Consider the following 17,608-nt stretch of genomic DNA (forward strand, 5'->3'; position numbering starts at 1 on the left):
TGTCCACTGTGAGAGACATAATCTAAAAAAAAAATATCCAGAAATCACAATGTATGATTTTTAACTATTTATTTGTATGATACAGCTGCAAATAAGTATTTAAACACCTGAGAAAGTCAATGTTAATATTTGGTACAGTAGCCTTTGTTTGCAATCACAGAGGTCAAACGTTTCCTGTAGTTTTTCACCAGGTTTGCACACACTGCAGGGGGGATTTTGGCCCACTCCTCCACACAGATGTTCTCTAGATCAGTCAGGTTTCTGGCCTGTCGCTGAGAAACACGGAGTTTGAGCTCCCTCCAAAGATTCTCTATTGGGTTTAGGTCTGGAGAATGGCTAGGCCATGCCAGAACCTTGAAATGCTTCTTACAGAGCCACTCCTTGGTTATCCTGGCTGTGTGCTTCGGGTCATTGTCATGTTGGAAGACCCAGCCTCGACCCATCTTCAATGCTCTAACTGAGAGAAGGAGGTTGTTCTCCAAAATCTCGCAATACATGACCCCGGTCATCCTCTCCTTAATACAGTGCAGTCGCCCTGTCCCATGTGCAGAAAAACACCCCCAAAGCATGATGCTACCACCCCCATGCTTCACAGCAGGGATGGTGTTCTTGGGATGGTACTCATCATTCTTCTTCCTCCAAACACGTTTAGTGGAATTATGACCCAAAAGTTCTATTTTGGTCTCATCTGACCACATGACCACATCTTTCTCCCATGACTCCTCTGGATCATCCAAATGGTCATTGGCAAACTTAAGATGTGCCTGGACATGTGCTGGTTTAAGCAGGGGAACCTTCCGTGCCATGCATGATTTCAAACCATGACGTCTTAGTGTTTTACCAACAGTAACCTTGATTACTTGATTGGCTGATTTCTCACCTTCCTTAGGATCATTGAGACCCCACGAGGTGAGATCTTGCATGGAGCCCCAGTCTGAGGGAGATTGACAGTCATGTTTAGCTTCTTCCATTTTCTAATGATTGCTCCAACAGTGGACCTTTTTTCACCAAGCTGCTTGGCAATTTCCCCGTAGCCCTTTCCAGCCTTGCGGAGGTGTACAATTTTGTCTCTAGTGTCTTTGGACAGCTCTTTGGTCTTGGCCATGTTAGTAGTTGGATTCTTACTGATTGTATGGGTATGACTTGTATGACTTTATGCAGCTAACGACCTCAAACAGGTGCATCTAATTTAGGATAATAAATGTAGTGGAGGTGGACATTTTAAAGGCAGACTAACAGGTCTTTGAGGGTCAGAATTCTAGCTGATAGACAGGTGTTCAAATACTTATTTTCTTTTAGATTATGTCTCTCACAGTGGACATGCACCTACGATGACAATTTCAGACCCCTCCATGATTTCTAAGTGGGAGAACTTGCAAAATAGCAGGGTGTTCAAATACTTATTTTCCTCACTGTATATATATATATATATATATATATATATATATATATATATATATATATATATATATATATAATATTATAGTTTGTGGAGGAACCACATATGGCTGAAAAATTCAGGCGTCCCAACAATTTTGTGAATATAGTGTGTGTGTTATATTTTCTAATATAAAAAGCTAAACATCATGTCGGCTTTGAAGCATATTAATGGAATACTTCATTATATATCGGCTATAACAGTAGTGATATTAAACCTACTGTGTTTACCGCATTGCTAATAAAAGATAATTTAGGATTCAGCCACAAAAACTAAAACCAGTCAAATTGGACATGACATTTTATCTAGAACTAAAAAAAATTCAAAACAGACTAAAAACCGATCAAATATCTAAAAATGTCCAGAATAAAATTAGTGTTGTCAGCTTCAGCCACAATAGATATTGCATGCCAAACATGACTTGTAATATATTTTGTATGGCATGCTATGTTTAATCATTTGCATCTCTCAGATGCCCCCACAAATCCATTTTCATTCCACCACCTCTCCATTTGTTTTGAATTTGACTGATCATGCTTGGACTCTCTCCAGCAGCTCACTTCAAGGCCCAGGAGCATGTTGCCCCCTCCACCCCGGCCACGGCCCGTCACCAGCTCCTGATGTCGGCCATCGTTAAGTCTCCTGAACGCCAGCCAAATCCCAGCAGCCTGCTGAACCCAGCCAGCTCGGCACGACGCAAGGAAACCGCCACTCCTGAGGGTGAGCTACAGCACTTGATCTGGGACAGGAAGTTTTCATTAAGAGTCATTCATTCTAAATAGGCTTCAGGATGCTATTTTGACATGATTTGTCTCTGACACACTGTAGTGCATCTACTTTTTTTTTTTTTTTTTTGGTAGTGTCTTTTTCATAATAGAGGTTAAAAATTTCCATACTGATTCACCTTCTAAACCTTTCCCAACACTCGTCTCCATCTCCCCGTTTTCTCTGTTTCTTCTCCGGCTTTCTGAGGAACATAGTCCATCTTTTTCACCATACCCATGTGCTCTGTTGCTGTCTTCCCTCTTATTATGTGTCTCTGTGAAGCCTGAGACCTTTTTGTCTTCTCTTATCTCTTCTGCTCTTTTCAGAGAAGAGGAGGGTTACATTCGAAAGTAAGTTTCTCTCTCGCTTTACTTCTCTCTCGCTTTTTCTCTCATCTCCCAACACCCCTCTGAAGACTGCTCCTAGTCAACTCATCTATCTACTTGATGAGAGGCAGTTTGTGGGGCAAATTTATGAAGCTATGCACTTTATAAGAACTTCCACTGTCTAGGAGTTTTACTGTCAGTATATTAACAGGTAGTAATTTAGACTTTTTGCAAGTAATAAGTGTAAGTAATAATAAATAAATGTTAAGAAAGTTCAATTGATATGGTTTGAACGTTACATTGATTATTACAGGTATTATTTTGGCTTTTTGCTGCCATTTTGTTGAGAGGAATTAATTCAGACGAGGAAGTACACTAAATAAAATCCCTGTGTGATAAGGGGTGTAACGATACATAAAAGTCACCGTTCGGTTCGGTTAGAGGGAAGAAATGCAAAACATTTTACTTCATCATTTTACATTTTACATTATTATTTTTAACATTTGTGAACAGCAACAGTTTACATTTTTAGAAACAATTTTAAATAAAAATGCCTGCTTGTTCATTCATTAGAATAAATCTAATGAATGCCATACATTTTTTTATTTTATTGATTTAACTGAGTAATCAAAGTTACATTGATAAAAATATACAATAAAATAAATGAAAACAATTAAATAAAATAGTTTTAATAGTTTTTTAAACCCCATTTGGGTCATACAGGTGTGTATGTATTTGTGTGTGTGTGTGTGTGTGCGTGCGTGCGCGTGTTTGCGTGTTACATTTCATATCCTTTATTCATTCACTCTTTCGATATGCGGAATTGTCAGGATACATTCTTATCGCTAAGAATCCATATCGCTAGACTGTCGTAAAAACACTGGTGATGGCAGGGCAGTGGCAGCGATTTTACGTAGTGTCTTGTAAGAGTTTTACGACGCATGACAAATCCTGCCATTGATGTGTGTGTTTTTAAAATTAGAGGGGGGAAAAATAGTGACACTGCGCTAAAATTTCGAGGCGGAGACTAAACAAACTTACGATCTGCCATTTATTACGTTTTTGGGAAAATTTTACAGTAACTTTGTTCCACAGTTAAAAATGATTGCATTCGGTACACGTGTGCATCAAACCAAAGCCCTGTACTGAACCGATTTGGTACTAATACGTGTACCGTTCCACCCCTACTGTGTGATTAAAGCATAAAAATAAGACAATTCCACATAAAATTGTTAAAACAATTTAGAGAAAGACATGACGTGACTAAACAACTAGCTGACTAGCTTTAAAATCGTGAATACGTGATTATCATGATGACGTTTGGCATCTCACTGCAGTGCCGACAGAATCGGATTACACAAACTCTTTGTTGTGGACACGGTTGGTTATATATGGACGAATCATAATGAAGAACCTTGTTGACCTTTTTATGAACATCATTATGGCACAATTATCGTGTCCAATATATTTTAGTTAAATCATTAGCATTAAATCTCCAGAAGTGCACAAATAGTTTGCTGTTGCCTGTGCATAGTGGAGTAAGCCTCCCTCTTTTTCCTTCTCCTCTCTGGCCTAAGCATTGCACCCTCCTTTGAGTCTCTCTCTAAGTGCACCTCTTCATGCTCTTTCTCTCCGTTTCTCTCTGCATCGTAGCTCTCGATTGTCTTTGATCTAATAATCGAGAATAGACTCTGCTATTTCCATGAAGCATGCAGTGCCCTGCCACTGGCTTCAGAATGAGATTGCACTTCTTCATTTTTTTTGTTTGTTTGTTTTTAAGCTTTGCCACTTGTTTTTAACATTGCTTTTAGGACTCCAGCCTTTCCTGATCTTCCTTTTTTTTTTTTTTTCGTTCCCTCTCTTACTTTTTTAGAGTGCACGGATCTCTGCATGTAAATTGCATCTTTAGAAAACAAATGCCTATTTCCTGTGTAAGCATTGGTTTTATATGCACACACACACACACACACTTACCAGCCACCTGCTCATTAATGCAGCTGTCCAGTCAGTCAGTCATGATGTAGGAATGCAATGTATAAAATCAGGTAGATGCAGGTCAAAAGCTTCACTTAATGTTTAACATCAGAAAAGTATTCAGGTTAAATCCGAGGACGGGAGTCTGAAACCATCATGGGCTCACTGACACCAGGCAGCTGAAGATTGGAAAAATTTTTGGTAACGTTTATCTAATCTTCAGCTGTCCGGACCCTTCCTGTACTTGACTGACAGCTGTGGATGCCGATGTGGTCTTCTATTCTTTAAGCCCATCGGGCTCAATGTTTGGTGTGTTTTCTGAGATGCCTTTCTGCTTGACACAGATCTAAAGAGTGACAGCTCTCAAATATCAGAGTATTTTTTGCACACAGTAGACCACCGATCCTAAAATGTTGAGGAGATACTCAAAATCACTAAGTTCACTAAGATTGCTCATTCTGATGTTTAATGCGATGCATGCATACTGATGTTTTATTCATTGCACTGCTGCCACACGAAGGCCCGATTGGATAAATGTGCGAATGAGCAGGAGTATTTGTGTTGCTATTAAAGCCACTGGTGAGTGTACCATTATAAGCTTTGGCATGCAGTTAAGCATTCCAAGCAGGATAAGCAGATATAGAGCTGCACTTTTAGCAACACAAGGATAAATGGTAGATTTACTTTACACATAGGATGCTAAAAGCCTCACAATAAAAAGGGTCTCATCTTCTGCTTACATGGAGGACATTATGGATCTCATATATTCAAGTTTCACAATGGACTTAGTCTCAAAGCAGCTTTAAAGAATTAAAAAATTCTAGAACAAAATTCACTTATTTAAATTGATATGTATTTTTCTCCATTGAGCAAACCTGGGGCAACTGTGGCAAGGAAAACTCCCTCAGATGGTGTGAGAAAGAAACCTCTTTGAGAGGAACCAGACTCAAAAACGGATCCCATCCTCATTTGGGTGACTCTAAGAGTATGATTAAAAACATTAAAACACCAGAGAGTGAGAAAGATCATGCGCACCAGAGTGTGGGATTATGAGTAATGTCAGTTGGAGTTGTGGAACCAGGTGCTGTTGAGCAATAATGTATTCATGCAAAATCTGAGATCATTATAGATTCAACACCAACTCCTTCATGCCAGAGCTTTTAAATGTTCAATGATGGAGGAACAGCATATGAAGAATGGTTTTGAGTAGAGAGGTTGTTTATATATAACTATATAATATCATTACAGTGAGGGAAATAATTATTCGATCCACAGCTGATTTTGTAAATTTACCCCCTTTTAAAGAAATGAACAGTCTAGAATTTTTATAGGAGTTTTATTTTAACAGAAAGAGAAAGAGTATTTAAAAAAAAAAAAAACAAGAAAAAATTATTTTGTATTTGATCAACCCACACAACAAAATGAGTCCTGTACTCCTAATATCACTTCATTATGTGTATAAAAGCACCATGGGAAAAAACGAAGAGTCAAGTCAAGTTTAAGTTTATTTTTATCCTCATTTGGGTGATATCAAGAGTGTGATTGTAAGTCTTAAAAACTATACAAAACACCAGAGAGTGAGAACTAACATGAGCACCAGAATGTAAGATTATGAGTAATGTCCTTTCTACAGTCTTATACAGACAATTGAGATAATGGAATCAGGAGCTATGGAGCAACTCATAAAGTAGCATTTGAGATCATCATACTGTAGATACAACACCAGCTTCTCCATGGCAGAGCCTTTAAACACTCAAAGAGGTCTAATGTCCAAACTTTACATGAAGTGGAATCCAAATGGTGCTCCAGATGCTTTGGGATGTTCGCAGAGTCGGCATCTACTTCTTTAAAGGTCCACAATCTTCATGAGGTGGGACGCGACTGGAGCTGATATTCTTTGCTATTCAAGGAACTACAAGAAGTCCAGAGTTTTGCAATCTCAAGGAGCATGTTAGAAGACTGGAAAGATACACGGGAGATAAACCATTTAGGGTTTTGTAAGTAAGTAGCAGTAGTTTGAAGTCAAATCGAAACTTAACAGGTAGCCAGTGTAGGCAGGATAAGATTGGGGTTATATGGTAATATTTTCTTGACCTTGTGAGAACTCTGGCTGCTGAACTCTGGAATAACTGTAGCTTGTTTATTAATGATGCAGGACTACCACCTAGTAATGCATTACAATATTCCAGTCTGGAGGTCATGAATGCATGGATGAGCTCTGCATCAGATATAGACAACATGGTTCTTAGCTTAACAATATTTCTACGGTGAAAGAAGGCTGTTTTTGTAATATGTGTGCTATGGATGTCTCGGAGCTGTCAATGGATGTCAGGGACAAGATTGTAGACCTGCACAAGGCTGGAATGGGCTACAAGACCATCAGGATGAAGCTTGGTAAAAAAGAGACCACTGTTGGCAAGATAATTCAAGAATAGAAGAAATGTAAGAAAAATCAATTGCCCTTGCGCCAGAGCTTCATGCAAAATTTCACCTAATGGGGTAAGGATGATTCTGAAAAAGGTGATGGATCAGCCCAGATTTACATGACAACAGTCACCAAGAAAACCACTAGTAACACACCAAGGTCTCTCTGCTCAAGACTGAACATGAACAGGCCCGTCTGAAGTCTGCGAATGCACACCTAAATGATTTAGAGAAGGCTTGGTAGAATGTAATGTGGTCAAATAAGACTAAAATTGAGCTCCTTTGCATCAATTCGATTCGCTGTGTTTGGAGGCAGAGAAATGCTAAATATGACCCCAAGAAACACCATCCCCACTGTCAAACATTCTGCTTTGGGGCTGTTTCTCTGCTAAGGGAACAGGAGGACTTCACCACATAAACAGGGCCATGCACTGTAGAATTTTGAATGAAAACCTTCTGGCCTCAGCCAGAATACTAAAGATGAGTGGTGGACGGGTCTTCCAGCTTGACAATGACCCAAAAAAAAAGGCAACAATCTGAAGGTCTTATATCTTATATAATCTTGTCCCTGACATCGTTTGACAGTCTTCAGTTCCATGGTGGTAGAGATGTTTGAATGGAAGAGGTTAATTATGTGACTGGTGTCTTTTATACACATTACGAGTTGATATTTGGAGTAGTTTTCTAAAGGGACAGTACTAATTCCGATCTGTGGAAGACTTTCTAATTTGGTACGGGATCGAATACTTATTTCACTAAATCAAATACAAATTAATTTCTAACCTTTTTTGTATTTTTTTTTTTTTTTTTTATGGATTTTCTATATTTTCTGTCTCTTTCTGGTAAAATAAACTGTTCATTTCTGTGTAAGGGGGTGATAATAATTTCCCCCACTGTATAAACAACCTCTTAATACTCAACAATATTCTACATATGCTGTTCCTTCATCAGTAATGACTGTAAGTCTCTAGGCTTTGAGAGTTGAGCCAAACAGTTACAATAAAGATCGTTATCATAAAAATCATTAAACAACAGTAATCATTACGTCTGCATGAATTTAGGTCATTTAAGTTAAGAGTAGGTATGTCATGTGGCCACAGTCCTGGTGAGGGTCATGGCGAGATTTCCATGACTTGCTCAGTATTCCATGTCACATGCCCTAGCTAACATCTAATATCATTGATTCCGACTTGCCCACTTTTTCTATTTTTCTTCAATACAGCATGGGCTCTACTCAGTAGCGAACTCTGAAATACACACACTTTTATTTTTTTCTCACACACTGTCTTTCTCCTCAGAGTATGGGCGGCGTGTGAAGGAGAGGATGCACCATAACATTCCTCACCGCTTTACTGTGGGACTCAACATGAGAGCCGCCAAATGTGCAGTCTGCCTGGACACAGTGCACTTTGGCAGACAGGCTGCAACTTGCCTGGGTACACTTTTATATCTTCTCTTACTTTTTTGAAATATGATGGAGTGTAACGGGGTTTTTTTTTATTTATTTTTTTTTATACCAAAACATCAGGAAAAGCTATAATAACGGCAATAATTGTGAAGGTACAGAGTTACGTGTATTATCTGATTTTATATTCTAGATTTCTATTGTTTAATGCCAAGGATATTTATTTACAGTTCTTCAAAGTATCAGGGATTTGTAAGCTACAGTTTTCCCAGGAAAGTCTTCAGGGAATTTAGGGAATGACTTTGTACTGCTACGGTATAATTAGATAGGGGCGTGTATTTGGGTTCAGTTCAATTACGGTGCAGAGGAAATGCAAAACATAAAATTGCTTGTTTTTTTTTTTTTATGTTTTATTATTAACGCAGTTTATTATTATTAGAATTCGTATAAATTCGTCAATAAAATACCTGTCTGGATAAATAATATATATAATAATATTTTATTAAAATGTTGTTAATGCAATACACTTTTTGATTAAATTGAGTAACTGATTAAATTGGCACACAGCAGCAAAGAAAAGTAAGTGTACAACTTACAACATTGAATGCAAGTATAAAAGTATAAAAAGTGCTTTTTTTACAAAAAATATTTTTTATTTCTATAAAATTATTTATTAAAAAAATAAAAAAGTCACATTATTATTGTATTACGTATTGTATCTGTTTCAGCAGTCCACTATATTTCTCCTAACATCTTGTATATAATATCTCTCTCTATCTCTCTCCCCCTTTCAGAATGTCACACCCTGTGCCATCCCAAGTGCTCCCCCTGTCTTCCCGCTACATGTGGTCTGCCTCCGGAGTATGCCATCCACTTCTCTGAGGCTCTGTGCAGGGACAAGGCCAACTCGCCAGCCCTGCAGGTCAAAGAAGCTTCCGGACATGTGCGCCTGGAAGGTTGGATGAAGCAGCCTAGGTAGGCAACAGACTAAGTAAAGTAAGCTGAAACCAGAAACAGTGTCTAAATTCAGTGTTTTAAAAACATGTGTTGTTCTTCAGAAGTTGTCTTCTTTTACCCCACACTTGAATCATACACATGGCTGTCGATGGAAATTTGTAATTTTTTTATTTTTACAGAAATGGGAAGCGTGGTCAACAGGGCTGGGAAAGCAAATACATAGTTCTGGATGGAACTAAAGTCTCTATCTACGAGTCAGAACCAAGAGAAGGTATTTGTCACTTCAGTGTGTGTGTGTGTGTGTGTGTGTGTGTGTGTGTGTGTGTGTGTGTGTGTGTGTGTGTGTGTGTGTGTGTGTGTGTGTGTGTGTGTGTGTGTGTGTGTGTGTGTGTGTGTGTGTGTGTAAATAAAATACAGACAGCACAGCTGTAAGTATTAACTGGTGTCCTAAAACCAGACAGTGTTTTGTGAGACTGATTTATTTAGCACTGATTAAAACCATTAAAACCTAAAAAAAAAATTAAATAAAAAAAAAACATTAAAATGCAAAGGTGACTGAGAGAAAATAAGTCAACATACTAATGAAAAAGAGGCTATTAAACACAGTCAAATAAACAGACAAAATAAATAGGCTGCTAAAACATTATTTGCACATTATCGTGCGCAGTAATGGTGCATTCTTTCAGCCCACAGCAGACGAGCAGCATAGATTTCCAACTCAAAATAAACTACCTCAGCTTGGGGCACACACGATGTATGCAGGGTGAACAAAAAAAAAGTCTATTAATAAACAGATAAGACAAATATTATATATTATTTAAAGAAGTAGAGGTCAGAGATGAAGTTTTCAGAATGGAGACATTGAGTTTCCCTAGTATCAAGCTGCATTGTTTCTGTCTATTCAACGCAAGAGAAAGCCGTGTACCCACTATTTATAGCTACTGTAGTAACAGGACGTAATCTGTTTCTTGACTATTCCACAACTGAATACAGTATAAAAGAATAAAAAGTATAACATCATACTTGAATAATTGATGCGGTATGTAAAAAGGAATAAAACGCTTTTGGGGATCATCGACTATTTCGCTCGAACAGCACTCTGTTTTATATTCCTGACTTAAAAGTCAACCTGATTAGCCTTTGAGCTGATTAGCCATTGTTCCAGCTGAGCTCATTAGGTAAATTATCCTCCAGCGACCTTGTACGAGAATGCCATTTCTAGTTCTTCAGATCATAGAGCTTAAACCAAACTGACCGTGACTTTTCTGTAAATTTCCATAGCTTATAATTATGGATAAGATTTGTGTAAATTGTGTAGGTAAAGTGTGTGTGTGTGCGTGTGTGTGTGTGTGTGTGTGTGTGTGTGTGTGTGTGTGTGTGATTTAGATTCAGTGAAGCCACAGGAGGAGTTTGAACTGTGTTTGCCTGATGGCGACGTGACGGTACATGGAGCTGTGGGAGCCTCAGAGCTCATCAACACTGCAAAGTCAGGTTAGAACATCTGATGGGTTTTTAACATCGTTTTGTTCTTTCGGATTAAATTGTACAAGATTAAGTCTATTACAGTTTGTGTTCACACGAAAGCACTGACTAGAGCACTTGATACACTGAAGTATAGCCATAGCATTGCTAAAAAAAAAATTCTGAGTATTTGACTCTACCTGTGCTTGTTTAGATAACTATTTATTGAACAGGGTTTCCACAGGGTCTTAATAAGTAAAAAAATATATATAAATAAATTTAGGCCTTAAAAAGTTTTCAATTTGCTGTTCTAGGTCTTAAATAATTTTAAACGGGTCTTAATCCAGTGTCCATGTCCGTAGATATATAAATGTGCATTTATATACCCCTCATTTTCTACACATATTGTGCCTTACCTAGATTTGCACTAATATTTCACATATCATATATATATATATATATATATATATATATATATATATATATATATATATATATATATATATATATATATATATATATATACCACTAACTGACTCACTCACTCATCACGAAATCTCAAACTCCACTGAACGGATTGCAAATTTGGAACATACCTTCCTCTTGGGTCTTAGGTGCTCACTAAGAAAGGGTTTTGAAAAATTCGCCCTGGATCGCGGCTAACACGCGAAAAACGCGATTTCTCACGCATTGTAAACTCTTCGAAATAACAGTACGGATCCTCATGAAACTTACTACATTGTTTCTTATTAGATGTTAGATGCACGATAAAAATTATTTTCAAAGTAGTTTGCCCTGTATCGGTACTACAAAGGGGTAGTACGTTATTTGTTGACGTTACGTTCTGATCTCTGATCATCCAGTCCTGCTCAGTGCTTACTGCTTATTGCCATATTGCTTAGCGTTCTGCCTTCCGTAGCGAAGCACGGGTACTTTCAGCTAGTGTGTATATATAATTATAGCCTTTATTAATATTTATATGACAAAGTTCTATCTATCTGTCTGTCTGTCTGTCTGTTTTCTTTGTTAGTTTCTGTGGTGTTGTAGTTCTTTCTTTCGCCAGTCCAAATACACTGAACAAAATTATAAACAAAACACTTTTGTTTTTGCACCCATTTTTCATGAGCTGAACTCAAAGATCTAAGACTTTTTCTATGTACACAAAAGGTCTATTTTCTTTCAAATATTGTTCACAAATCTGTCTGAATCTGTGTTAGTGAGCACTTCTTCTTTGTCGAGATAATCCATCCACCTCACAGGTGTCAAGATATCAGAATGCTGATTAGGCAGCATGATTTTTGAACAGGTGTGCCTCAGGCTGGCCACAATAAAAGGCCACCCTAAATTGTGTAGTTTTACTGTATTGGGTTATGGGGGGGAGTTGATCAGGTTGATGATTGTGGCCTGTGGAATGTTGGTTCACTCTTTAATGGTTGTGTGAAGTTGCTGGATATTGGCAGGAACTGGAACACGCTGTCGTATACGCCGATGAGGACAACGAGCTAATTTTGTACAGTGTATAATTCGCTGTGTTACAACTACAAATGAGGCCAACATGCAACAGCCAATCAGCTTTCTGTTATTCACCAAAATCTCTCTTGGATTGTACAAAAAAAGTCAAACGGATTTCATTTTTCCGTTACTTTAGCGATACTTGAAAAAATTTATTTAGCTAAAATGCTGTATGTTGTAAAATAGTTTTTTTAATTGAATCCTTAATGGTCATAAAAAGTCTTAAATTTGACTTCAGAAACCCTGTGTACAGTGCACAAGATTTTTAGAACTTTGCTGTGATGACAGATAGCAGGTATTCTTTCCCTCACTACTAATTTATCGACTGGATGTGTGTGAGCAGATATTCCATACGTTCTGAAGCTTGAGTCTCATCCACACACCACATGTTGGCCTGGGCAGTCGCTCTACTTCATGGCACCGAGTTTTCCAGATAAACAACGCTGGGTGGCTGTTCTGGAGTCGGTGGTCGCCGGTAGCAGGAGCTCCCGGGAAAAATCAGAGTCTGATTCTGTGAGTATGATTATAGCACTATTATTTTTGAGAAGCGAATGTAATATAATGTATTTTATTATCTATATTAAAAATCTCAAGTCTTTCCTTTTCACCATGCATGTTTACATTGCATGGTAACATCATGTTATTGAATCATAAATCTGTTCATATATTGCTAGAATGGTTTAAGAGAAGGAAAGTAATATCAATATATGCTGTAGCAATGCGCTATGTGATATTTATTTGTTTATTTTCTATATATGTTTCGATTGTTCGGCTTCCACCGTGACATCCAGCTAAACACGGCATAGTGTCAAAAAATTTTCAAGTGCAAAAGAGAACATCTGCTTTGTAGTACTGCAGAGAGGTTTATCCATTCACTTAAAACCAGGAGTTAATTTGAAAAAGATTTTTTGTTTTTTTGTTTTTAGGGGGGTTAGACAATCACATTACATATATGGAGGGATGGGAATTAAAACCACATAATAAATCACTAAAGCATGGAATCATACCAGCTAGGTTATGTGAACTTTAACATTACAGGCTTTCTTGTTACATTACTAATACCGTATGTGTGATTCCAGTTACATATCTTCTCTTTTATCCGTATTGTATGTGTTTCTAATCCAATCCAATTCTATCTAATCTCTACTCTAATGTGTGATCTGTGACGTGTGTGTTGTATGATCACTGCTGTAGGCAGGTGTAGCTAAACGACCGAAGACTCTTTCTCCACTAGTACAGGTAAACCCATTTCAGGCCTCCAGCGTATTTGAGTTTGCCTGCTGCTTGGATTGTGTGCTGCTCATTTTCACCTACATACTCACACAAGTACTCATGTGACACGCATTCACCCCCCGACGAATAGTAAAGCCGGGGTTCAAACTCAGTTTCGGAGTTCAACAGATCATGTTGCCATTTTTGTTTGTCCTTAAATGTTCATAAACAACATTATTAGTAGTTTCCTCTTTTATTGGTTACATCAGTAATAAACAATGCAGGATTTTATATAGCAAATATATTTCTTAAGTGAGGTCACTATGGGGTGATAGCTTCTTTTGTTGCTGTTTGTAGCTCCCAAAAATGGGGATTAAATACATGATGGGCAGAATATACTGTATATATACTTAAGGGAAACAGACCGTTCATTTTAGCAGAATTAAGTGGAAATTATTTTTTTGTGGGTTACTTGAGAAATGATCATGATGTATTTTAGGAGCCAGTTGAACAGACACGACAGTAAAGACATTCAGTCTGCCTGGCTAAGTGTGTTTTCCTCACAGTTTGTGCAAGTTCTTGGATATTTACATGCCGTGGCAAAACTGACATAAGCCTCATGTGTTGAGTTTGTAATCACATACCAGCTGTCAAAATGTCACTGACAGATCATCATCAAAACCGAGGGCTTGCATACTGTGTACAGATGTAACGATTCAAATATTCCGTCAATGTGATTCATCATTGTTCTTCTATATTTATATACAGGTAGTCCCCGACTTGACAGAAATTACAATGACCCCATCATAACTTGAAAATATCTATATATAAATATATTTTAAAAATCTTATCGTATGACTAGCATCATCGTAAGATCAACAAGTCGAACCATCTTAACTCAGGGACTATCAGTATTCTGTGTGACTCTCAGGACACGCCTCGGTCTCGGTAGTGTTGTAATACGTCATATTCACAAAGCAGCAGTGGTGCTGAGAGAACGCGCTTGAGAAACTGTTTAACGAAGAGAAATCGAGCTACAGCTAAAATATTGTTCATAAATTATTGGTCACTTTCTAAATAATAAAAGTATAACGCATCTACTAAGGTCCCCTGGTGGTCTAGTGGTTAGGATGTGGCGCTCTCACCGATGCGGCCCGGGTTCGATCCCCGGTCAGGGAACCAACCCCAGCCACTCTTAATGCCGTTCCCAAGCCCGGATAAATGGTAAGGGTTGCGTTAGGAAGGGCATCCAGCGTAAAAACGTGCCAAATCAAACATGCGGATGATCCGCTGTGGCGACCCCTAATGAGAGAAGCCGAAAGAATAACGCATCTACTAATAATGATATATAATTTTTTAAAAAATTCTTTTTACCTACAAATTTTAGGTTAACGATATAAATCCTAACTTGTATCCGATGCACACTTTGTTTAAATCGATGCATCACATCGTTGACTTTTATCCCAATGGATTGATGTGAATCGGTGAATAATACCAACTAATACATAGAATAGTGTGTTCTATGAAAGGAGAGTGAGTAGAGACCAGTGCAGTGCTAATAATCTAGAAAAAGAATCAGCTTTATTGCTAAGTATATTTGCACTTACAAGGAATTTGTTTTGGTGACAGAAGCTTCCAGTTGCACAATTGAAAAAAATAATAATGAAAAAGATCAAGTAAAAAAGAAACAAAAGTAATTAAAAAAAAAAAAGTGTTATTGCACATTTCTGTACGGAAAAATAGAGTATAGAGGTCCATAGTACAGTGAAATGAGGTAAAAATATAGAGTGACCATCAAGTATCTATACAGAGATCACATATTAATTATACAGCATTGTGGCAAAGTGGCAAGGTAGAGAACGACTAAATAAATGGACATTAATAACAAGAATTTTATTCTAAATAACTGACGGATCAAATTTTTCCCTATTAATATTAGCATGAACACATCAGTTAGACTGAAGATATGATGATGATTACAATTTTTTGAAATGTGATGAGACGAAGAGACTGATGCTGATAAAATTTAATGGCTCTTTTGCCACTTTAAACGTATAATTCTTACTTAATTTATGTAAGTTGGCTTTAAAATGCTATAACTTTCATATAGTATATAGTTAACGCAAGTCAACAAGTTTTTGCAGGCATGCATAATGCGTCTTATTAAGGCTGTTTCTTTCCGCGTTCTTTTTTAGTTAAACACCCTGCTGTGTCTAAAATGGCATTTTCTAGCTGTTTGGCTGAGATGTTTCTGGTCGTGCGTCAGTTTACCAATTTTAGCTTTGTGTCATGAGGGTGACGTGGATTATACTCCTTAATAAATGTCGCTTTTATTTATTTGTTTGTTTGTTTGTTAAGGATATGACACCGGCTTCAACTAAAAGCAAACTTACTCATTATTGACTGTTCATCTATGTGTAGGGAGGAAAATAGACATTTGGGTTCAGAATTTGGGGTCAGAGGTTATTTTATATCAATATTAAGGTTTTTAGTGTGTTAGATACTGTTAAATGTTTGGCCCACGGTCTGTGAGTTTGACACCTGTGAATGAAAGCATTGCGGTCTTGCCCAAACTGTGCATATGTATATTAGTTTGCATCCAAGCATGTTTGTTTGTTTGTTTGTTTATGTGCATGGGTGCCAGTATTTTTGTTGCGCTTTCTTTTTATGAATGCTGCCATCCTTCATCTCTGTAAAAGACTCAGGGAACAGATCTGCTTAATGCTTTAGCCCTGCTGGCTTTTATATGCAAAAGCCTTTGCAGACATGCTAGTACTGTGTGTGTGTGTGTGTGTGTTGGGGAGGGGGCTGTTGTAAAAGCTGGGTCCTTCCCTGTCATTGTTATTCCTAAGCAACGATAAACTCTAGTGCATTATTTTTTTATCTCTATCCCCCTTTGTGTCTCATATTCAGAAACTGTTGGGGAATTCTTTGCTGAAGCTGGAGGGCGATGACCGGTTGGATATCAACTGTACTTTACCGCTGACCGACCAGGTATAACATTAATATTTCACGATCTCTTCACAATAGACAGATCCGTAAATATTGACACCTCTGACCTGACACATTGTGAACATTCGGTAAAAATGTATGCATGTCTTGACACTTGGCAAAAGATGCGGTGTGTGGTAATTGTTAGAAATTGGCAAAACGTTGCGCGTTTCTGTTTTCAGATTGTAATGGTGGGTTCAGAAGAGGGGCTCTACGCTCTGAATGTGATCAAGAACTCTCTGACTCACATCCCGGGCCTGACCTCGGTCTTCCAAATCCAGATTCTCAAAGATCTCGACAAATTGCTCATGATCACAGGTGAGCACACGTGAAATAGATACGATCCGCCGGACGTTCGCTAAAACGTCTTTGTACAACAGCACTGCTTTATTCTCTATTCCTGTTGTTGATTAGTTATTTATATTGATTAGTTTGAAGAGAAGGTATGACAGTTGGGGTTGTAACATAAACCACAGGTTTGCATTAAAGCACTTGTTCTAGTTGCAGCAGAAATTAATATAAATGAAGAAAAAGAAAAAGTAGGTTGGAAAAGACGCCAGTGTGGGATTGTAATGCTATTTATAGCTGTTATAATGTATAATGCAAGTGATGATATCAACTTCCACAACAGTAACAATAAACTGTTAAAAGGCATGACGTTTTGAAACATTGAATTTTTTGAATCACTTGAAACAAATAGCAAATTACTGTTGTAAAAAAAAAAGGAATTTGAACATCACACCACCCCGATACTGAATACTCATATCTTTAGCCTCTTTTTATGCCTTCCATATATTTTTGTTACTGCTTGCAGTTTTTTCCTTCAAAATACCAATACCTTTTTAGTGAACAGATAATTTAGGTATTTATATTTGACCACAGTTTGATCTTGGTGTGTGTGTGTGTGTGTGTGTGTGTGTGTGTGTGTGTGTGTGTGTGTGTGTGTGTGTGTGTGTGTGTGTGTGTGTGTGTGTGTGTGTGTGTGTGTGTGTTGTGTAGGAGAGGAGCGAGCTCTGTGCCTGGTGGAGATTAAAAGAGTGAAGCAGTCTCTGTCTCAGTCTCACTTGCCTGCCCAGCCTGAACTCTGTCCTTATATCTTTGAGGCAGTGAAGGGATGTCATCTCTTTGCCTCTGGCAAGGTGT

General features: G+C 37.8%; 1 protein-coding gene across 5 annotated transcripts in view; it reads left to right on the forward strand.

Annotated features, from left to right (window-relative positions):
* Positions 1-17,608, forward strand: part of cita (citron rho-interacting serine/threonine kinase a) — a 101,321-nt gene that overhangs the window by 76,293 nt on the left and 7,420 nt on the right. Inside the window, exons 31-41 of one of the 5 annotated variants that reach the window (XM_083531682.1) lie at positions 1,991-2,158; positions 2,530-2,553; positions 8,226-8,363; positions 9,127-9,307; positions 9,469-9,560; positions 10,676-10,780; positions 12,606-12,775; positions 13,457-13,501; positions 16,388-16,468; positions 16,648-16,783; positions 17,465-17,604. In XM_083531682.1, the coding sequence (XP_083387808.1) occupies positions 1,991-2,158; positions 2,530-2,553; positions 8,226-8,363; positions 9,127-9,307; positions 9,469-9,560; positions 10,676-10,780; positions 12,606-12,775; positions 13,457-13,501; positions 16,388-16,468; positions 16,648-16,783; positions 17,465-17,604 (1,280 nt within the window). The remainder of the gene's footprint in view (positions 1-1,990; positions 2,159-2,529; positions 2,554-8,225; positions 8,364-9,126; positions 9,308-9,468; positions 9,561-10,675; positions 10,781-12,605; positions 12,776-13,456; positions 13,502-16,387; positions 16,469-16,647; positions 16,784-17,464; positions 17,605-17,608) is intronic. The other 4 variants (XM_083531683.1, XM_083531684.1, XM_083531685.1 and 1 more) reach the window with 4 other exon arrangements.

Source organism: Silurus aristotelis, assembly GCF_946808225.1.
Source record: "Silurus aristotelis genome assembly, chromosome: 26".
Taxonomy (NCBI): Eukaryota; Metazoa; Chordata; class Actinopteri; order Siluriformes; family Siluridae; genus Silurus; species Silurus aristotelis.